We start from the raw sequence: 8,125 nt of genomic DNA on the forward strand, positions 1-8,125 counted from the left end.
TGCATCCATTTCTCTCTCTCTCTCTCTTTCTCTCTCTCTCTCTCTCTCTCTCTCTCTCTCTCTCTCTCTCTCTCTCTCTCTCTCTCTCTCTCTCTCTCTCTCTCTCTCTCTATCTTACACTCACTACTCTCTCCATCATCTTCCTCTCCCGCTTCTCCCACCTCTCCCTCTCTCTTCCCCTCCCACCTTCCCCCACTCTCTCTCATCCCTCTCCCCCTCTGTCTCCCCCCTCCCATCTTTCCTGCTGTCTCCCCCAACCCCCGCTGTCTCCCCCTCCCACCTTTCCCCTCTCTCTCACCCCCTCCCCCACAGTCTTCCCCCACCCCTGCCTCTCTCCAGATGGTGAGTGAGCTGAAGCCAAGCTGGTTGTGAAGGTGCTGGTGGACGTGTCCCTGTCCTCGCCCCAAGTCAGACTCACCATGGCGTCGGGAGTAGCGGCGTGGCTGCCCTTCGCCCGCGCTGCTGCTATTGGCTGGATGCCCGTGGCCAACATGCCAATGCCCATCGCCCCCACCGAGAAGAACAAACGCGCAGACGAGCTCATCGTCCTCAATGTTAGTGGACGTCGCTTTGAGACCTGGAGGAATACGCTAGATAGATATCCTGACACCTTACTGGGCAGTTCAGAGAAAGAGTTTTTCTACAATGAGGAGACCAAAGAGTACTTTTTTGACCGAGACGCGGACGTTTTCCGTGCTGTTCTCAACTTCTATCGCACGGGCAAGCTGCATTACCCCCGCTCCGAGTGCATCACGTCCTACGACGAAGAGCTGTCCTTCTTTGGGATCATTCCTGAGATCATCGGAGACTGCTGCTACGAAGAGTACAAGGACCGTAGGCGTGAGAACCAAGAGAGACTGATGGACGATGACGAGGACAAGAAAGATGCCAAGCTTCCCAATATGACGTTCAGAGAGACCATGTGGAGGGCCTTCGAGAACCCTCACACCTCCACCATGGCCCTGGTGTTCTACTACGTCACCGGCTTCTTCATCGCCATCTCAGTCCTCACCAACGTGGTGGAGACCGTGCCTTGCGGTGCCACCCCTAACACCAAAGAGGTGACGTGCGGCGATCGCTACACAGTAGCCTTCTTCTGCATGGACACGGCCTGCGTCCTCATCTTCACAGTAGAGTACCTCATGAGACTGTTTGCTGCACCAAGCCGCTACCGCTTCATGCGCAGCGTGATGAGCATCATCGACGTGGTAGCCATCTTGCCCTACTACATTGGCTTGGTGATGACAGACAACGAGGATGTGAGCGGGGCCTTCGTGACGCTCCGGGTCTTCCGGGTCTTCCGTATCTTCAAGTTCTCCCGCCACTCTCAAGGGCTGCGCATCCTGGGGTACACGCTGAAGAGCTGCGCCTCAGAGCTGGGCTTCCTCCTCTTCTCCCTCACCATGGCCATTATCATCTTCGCTACCGTTATGTTCTACGCCGAGAAAGGTTCCACGTCCAGCAAGTTCACCAGCATCCCAGCCTCATTCTGGTACACCATCGTTACTATGACGACACTTGGGTAAGGGGAGAAACATCTGTTTTTGTGCGTGTGCGTGTTGTCTGTTTATCTTTCTGTTTTGCTAGTCTGACGACTGTTCACTACACCTTCTATGTGTACTCTTTATCTGTGCTGGAAATGGATGGATTTCACCTAGACAACACAACACAAAGCAGGCAGGGGTAATACGTCCTGTCTGTCCATGCCATGGTAGTAACGTCACTGCCATGAATACAGGGGAATCTTGTACCTCATGATGGATCCAGAACATTGGCACAAAGGCACACTGTCATACTGTTCCAAATGTTGTCCTCTTTGTATCTCCTCATCGAACACTAGGGCAGAGAGAGTGGCAGTGGAGATGTCCTGTTCTTTTACAGTAATGCCTCTGCCAACGCTACTGTCTGCTCTTTACACACTACCTGTGGGAGAGAACCCAGAGGACTGCTGAGGGGAGAGAGAGGGGGGAGGAGTGAGGGAAAGAGGGAGGAAGGATATCAGAGAAAGAGAGAGAGGGAGGGATAGAGATTAGAGATAGAAGGAGAAAGAGATTGATATTGAAGTGGATGGAAAAAGTGGAAAAGGTACAGTAGAGTAGAATTGGGCGATATTACAATAGCATCGTCTATCAATGATGATTGACAGCCATCGTCAATGGTGACGACATCGTGATGTGCACTTGACTGGCACTGCGCATTATGGCAGCGCACAAGTGACATTCTGAGTAATAAGCCTATTCCTATTTGCTGTAGCCTATTTCAATAAATATGTTATATACACAACGCAAGAGAGGAATGGAGGCCAGACAGAGCGGAGCATTTCACCAAATCAGCACAAAATGTCCAGTCAGAAAATATTGTTAATCTCTCTCTGTCAGATGCATGGGCCTTGGGCTGTAGCTTAAACCTATTGTTTTGTTTTTATTATGGACACTGTTTAACTATCTTGTGTCTAGCTGTTCAAAAAAACGTAGCCTACAGTGCATCGTAAAGTATTCAGACCCCTTCACTTTTTCCACATTTTGTTATGTTACAGCCTTATTCTATAATTGATTAAATTGTTTTTTCCCCTCATCAATCTACACACAGTACCCCATAATGACAAAGCAAAAACAGGTTTTTAGAAATGTTTGCAAATGTATTCAAATGAAAAACTGCAATATTACATTTACTTAAGTATTCAGACCCTTTACTCAGTACTTTGTTGAATTACCTTTGGCAGCAATTACAGCCTTGAGTCTTCTTGGGTATGACGCTACAAGCTTGGCGTACCTGTATTTGGGTAGTTTCTCCCATTCTTCTTTGCAGATCCTCTTAAGTTCTGTCAGGTTGGATGGGGAGCGTCACTGTACAGCTATTTTCAGGTCTCTCCAGAGATGTTCGATCGGGTTCAATTCCAGGCTCTGGCTGGGCCACTCAAGGACATTCAGAGACTTGTCCTGAAGCCACTCCTGTATGTCTTTTCTGTGTGTTTAGGGTCGTTGTCCTGTTGGAAGGTGACCCTTTACCCCAGTCTGAGGTCCAGATGGCTCTGGAGCAGGTTTTCATCAAGGATCTCGCTGTACTTTGCTCCGTTCATCTTTCCCTTGATCCTGACTAGTCTCTCAGTCCCTGCCACTGAAAAACATCCCCACAGCAGGATGCTGCCACCACTATGCTTTACCGTATTGACCAGGTGATGAGCGGTCCCTGGTTTCCTCCAGACGTGAAGCTTGGTATTCAGTCCAAAGTGTTCAATCTTGGTTTCATCAGACCAGAGAATCTTGTTTCTCATGGTCTGACAGTCCTTTAGGTGCCTTTTGGCAAACTCCAAGCGGGCTGTCATGTGCCTTTTACTGAGGAGTGGCATCCATCTGGCCACTCTACCATAAAGGCCTGATTGGTGGAGTGCTGCAGAGATTGTTGTCCTTCTGGAAGGTTCTCCCATCTCCACAGAGGAACTCTGGAGCTCTGTCAAAGTGACCACCGGGTTCTTGCTCACCACCCTGACCGAGGCCCTTCTCCCCCGATTGCTCAGTTTGGCCAGGCGGCCAGCTCTAGGAAGAATCTTGTTGGTTCCAAACTTCTTCCATTTAAGAATGATGGAGGCCACTATGTTCTTGGGGACCTTAAATACAGCAGAACAGTTTTGGTACCCTTCCCCAGATCTGTGCCTCAACACAGTCCTGTCTCGGAGCTCTACAAAGAATTTCTTCGACCTCATGGCTTGGTTTTTGCTCTGACATTCACTGTCAACTGTGGGACCATATATAGACAGGTGTGTGTCTTTCCAAATCATGTCCAATCAATTGAATTTACCACAGGTGGACTCCAATCAAGTTGTACAGTAGAACCACCTCACGGATGATCAATGGAAACAGGACGCACCTGAGCTCAATTTCGAGTCTCATAGCAAAGGGTCTGAATACTTATGTAAATAAGGTATTTCTGTTTTTGTAATTTTTAAATAAATTTGCAAATATTCTAAAAACCTGATTTTGCTTTGTAATTATGGGGTATTGTGTGTAGATTGGTGAGGTGAAAAAAATTATGGAATTCATTTTAGAATAAGGCTGTAACGTAACAAAATGTGGAAAAAGTGAAGGGGTCTCAGTACTTTCGGAATGCACCGTATATTAGCTTCTCCCTCTATTCAATAGAAATATGACTTTGGGCTGTAGGTTACGCTTTTATCATTTTATGCATGGTTTTCTCCCGATCAAACAATGAATCTAACAGAGTTCCATATCAATAAGTTGTTTGAATAGCCTAAAAGATTTCTCAGGGGACTAATAATGAGAGCGAACAAACAATATCTGAAGTCTATAGTAAAATCAATTGACAAGTTGAATCAAGTTTAAGCTTATTAAGAAAGAAATGATGCATGCAGGCCGGGATAATCCCTCCATGCGAGTTTGAAAACCAAATGGCTAATAACCAATCCTCCTACTAGGCCTATTGTAAAAGCTTTAATACAAAGTTAAAGTTATGAACAGTAGTCTATCTTATTTCCCAAACATTCTAGCCTGAGAAATTGTCCTAAAGTTGCCACTTTCAAAAATAACAAGAATGAAAGACTAGCCTTGCCTAGACATAGGCTATTCTAAATCGCAGCAATATAAACAATATTATTTATTTACTGTTATTTTATGAGGCAAATAAATCAATGACCAGTCGTGAAGACGGTAGGTAGACTGCTTCTATCCAGCCCACGATGTATGACCTAACTCACTACGTTAAGACAGCCCATTCCTCATCAGACTCACTGCTCCAACGGTCGCTGATCCAACGGTCGCCTTTCCAATGGTCGCTGCTCCAACAGTCGCTAATGGTCGCTGCTCCAATGGTCACTAACGGTCGCTGATGCAACGGTCGCTGCTCCAAAGGTCATTGATCCAGCGGTCGCTGATCCAACAGTCGCTGCTCCAACGGTTGCTAACGGTCGCTGATCCAACAGATGCTGCTCCAATGGTTGCTAACGGTCACTGATCCAACAGTCGCTGCTCCAACGGTTGCTAACAGTCACTGCTCCAACGGTCGCTGCTCCAACGGTCGCTGCTCCAACGGTTGCCAACGGTCACTGATCCAACGGTCGCTGATCCAATGGTCGCTGTTCCAACGGTCGCTGATCCAACGGTCGCTGCTCCAACGGTCGCTGCTCCAACAGTTGCCAACGGTCGCTGATCCAACGGTCGCTGATCCAACGGTCGCTGATCCAACGGTCGCTGATCCAATGGTCGCTGCTCCAACGGTCGCTGATCCAACGGTCGCTGTTCCAACGGTCGCTGATCCAACGGTCGCTGCTCCAACGGTTGCCAACGGTCGCTGATCCAACGGTCGCTGATCCAACGGTCGCTGTTCCAACGGTCGCTGATCCAACGGTCGCTGATCCAACGGTCGAGCAGCAAGTTTTTTTATTTTCTTATTTCTTCATTTTTGGGGGGGTTTATCGGTACATAATCACGATAGAAAAAAAGTTGACATCGCCCAAATCCTAATGTAGAGCGGATAGAGCTAAATACAGAGAAGACAGAGGACAGAGATGACAGACCCTTACTGTATATATACCTGCTCTGAGGTCAGTATAAACATTCAGGCCAGACTAACACCATATACATCAAACTGATCTCTGATGTGTCTTTTCAATCCACCCCTTTATATTCTATGATTTTGTTCCTTTTCCTTTTGTCTCTCTCCTGAGCATCATGCCTAATCACCCGATCTCAACCCAATTGAGATGGTTTGGGATAAGTTGGACCGCAGAGTGGAGGAAAAGCAGCCAACAAGTGCTCAGCATATGTGGGAACTCCTTCAAGACTGTTGGAAAGCATTCCAGGTGAAGCTGGTTGAGAGAATGCCAAGCATGTGCAAAGCTGTCATCAAGGCAGAGGGTGGCCTTGAAATACATCCACAGGTACACCTCCAATTGACTCAAATGATGTCAATTAGCCTATCAGAAGCCATAGGCTATTGTCAATCACATCGTTATGACAGATTGAACAGACAATATTAATAAAGGAGGATGAGGCAATTGAAGCAATTATTATCCATGACAGCATTTTCTGGAATTTTTCAAGCTGTTTAAAGGCACAGTCAACTTAGTGTATGTAAACTTCTGATCCACTGGAATTGTGATACAGTGAAATATAAATTAAATAATCTGTCTGTAAACAATTGTTGGAAAAATGACTTGTGTCATGCACAAAGTAGATGTCCTAACCGACTTGCCAAAACTATAGTTTGTTAACAAGAAATGTGTGGAGTTGTTGAAAAACGAGTTTTAATGACTCCAACCTAAGTGTATGTAAACTTCCTACTTCATCTGTATATACAGTATAAATATATGAGATACTCAAGGTCCAATGCAGCTGTTATTATCTTAATATCAAATCATGTTTGGGTAACAATGAAATATGTCATAGTGTGGAAATATATATAAAACACAGGAAATCGCATTTTTGACTGCACTGGGCTTTTAAGCTTATTCAAAAATAAATGATCCCTCCATGCTAGGTTGAAAAGGAAATGACCAATCTTCCTACGAGACCTATCAGAAAAGCTTTAAAACAGTAACAGTTATGAACAGTAGATTATTTCCCAAATATTCAGATACGCTAAGAAGGGATTTTCCTAAATTTGCCGCTTTCAAAAAGAACAAAAATGCAAGTCGGATCCTATAGGCCTAGCCATAGGCTATTCTCAATCACATCTTTATGACAGAAGCAATTGAAGCAATTATTATCCAGTTCTGAAGACGGTAGATTTTGCTTCTATCCAGCCAATGATTTATCCTAACTCAGTACAGTAAGACAGCCCGTTCGTCATCGGTTGACCGTCACTTTGCTCCGTCGTGTGCGGCCACACAGACACAGACATACATCTGTTCCATGCAGAAGCACCGCCAGAAAGGAATATTAGAAAATATTTGCCTGCACTTAGTCTCTCCCCAGGCTATCAGCAACATTATCTTTCCTCATGATTCATCCAATTCATTCATTTTTTCCCACACACACACACACAAACATTTTATGAGTAAATATCACGATAGGACAAAGGTTGACATCGCATAACCCTAACACACACACGGGCCTGTCGCAGTGCCACTGCCGCCCATTAGGCCAGATGATGATGTGTTGTATGAGCGAGTGTGAGAGTGTGTTTGAGTCAATGTGTGAGTCAGACTGAGGGAGAGGCTGACAAATTGTTCTGTCTTAAATTTCACCGTAGACAAGAGCACTAGACAGACCCAGACAGACTCTGTCAAAGCCATAGACAGAGCCACATAGACAGGTAGCCATAGACATGCCACAGACATAGAGCCATAGACAGAGACATAGACAGTCCACAGACAGAGAGCCATAGACATGCCACAGACAGAGAGCCATAGACAGAGAGCCATAGACAGAGAGCCATAGACAGAGACATAGACAGAGACATAGACAGTCCACAGACAGAGAGCCATAGACAGAGACATAGACAGTCCACAGACAGAGAGCCATAGACAGAGACATAAACAGGCCACAGACAGAGAACCATCGACATGCCATAGACAGAGTGTCACGTTCCTGACCGGTTTTCTGTTATTTTGTATGTGTTTAACGGTCAGGGCGTGAGTTTGGGTGGGTAGTCTATGTTATGTGTTTCTATGTTGGTTAAAGGGTGACCTGATATGGCTCTCAATTAGAGGCAGGTGGTTTTCATTTCCTCTGATTGAGAGCCATATTAAGGTAGGTGTTTTCACATTGATTGTTGTGGGTGGTTGTCTCCTGTGTCTGTGTCTATGTTGCGCCACACGGGACTGTTTCGGTTTGTTTGTTTGTTCGTTCGTTCGGTTTATGTAGTCTGTTCCTGTTTCATGCGTTCTTCGTGTCATGTAAGTTCTTATGTTCAGGTGCGTCTACGTCGTTTGTTGTTTTGTAGTTTGTTAAAGTGTTTTCGTGTTTTTTCGTCTTTACTTTAATAAATCATTATGTCATATAACCACGCTGCATTTTGGTCGAATCACTACTCCTCCTTTTCGGATGAAGAGGAGGAGGAACGCCGTTACAGAACCACCCACCACAAACAATGTGAAAACACCTACCTTAATATGGCTCTCAATCAGAGGAAATGAAAACCACCTGCCTCTAATTGAGAGCCATATCAG

At 45.7% G+C, this 8,125-nt stretch overlaps 1 protein-coding gene across 1 annotated transcript in view; it reads left to right on the forward strand.

Moving 5' to 3' along the window:
- The first annotated feature begins 333 nt into the window (after positions 1 to 333).
- kcnd3 (potassium voltage-gated channel, Shal-related subfamily, member 3) overlaps positions 334 to 8,125 on the forward strand; it is a 274,170-nt gene continuing 266,378 nt past the window's right edge. The window contains exon 1 of the mRNA XM_039011181.1: positions 334 to 1,522. Within this exon, the coding sequence (XP_038867109.1) occupies positions 420 to 1,522 (1,103 nt within the window). The 5' untranslated portion in view covers positions 334 to 419. The remainder of the gene's footprint in view (positions 1,523 to 8,125) is intronic.

Source organism: Salvelinus namaycush, chromosome 16 (genome assembly GCF_016432855.1).
Source record: "Salvelinus namaycush isolate Seneca chromosome 16, SaNama_1.0, whole genome shotgun sequence".
In the NCBI taxonomy this organism is placed as follows: Eukaryota; Metazoa; Chordata; class Actinopteri; order Salmoniformes; family Salmonidae; genus Salvelinus; species Salvelinus namaycush.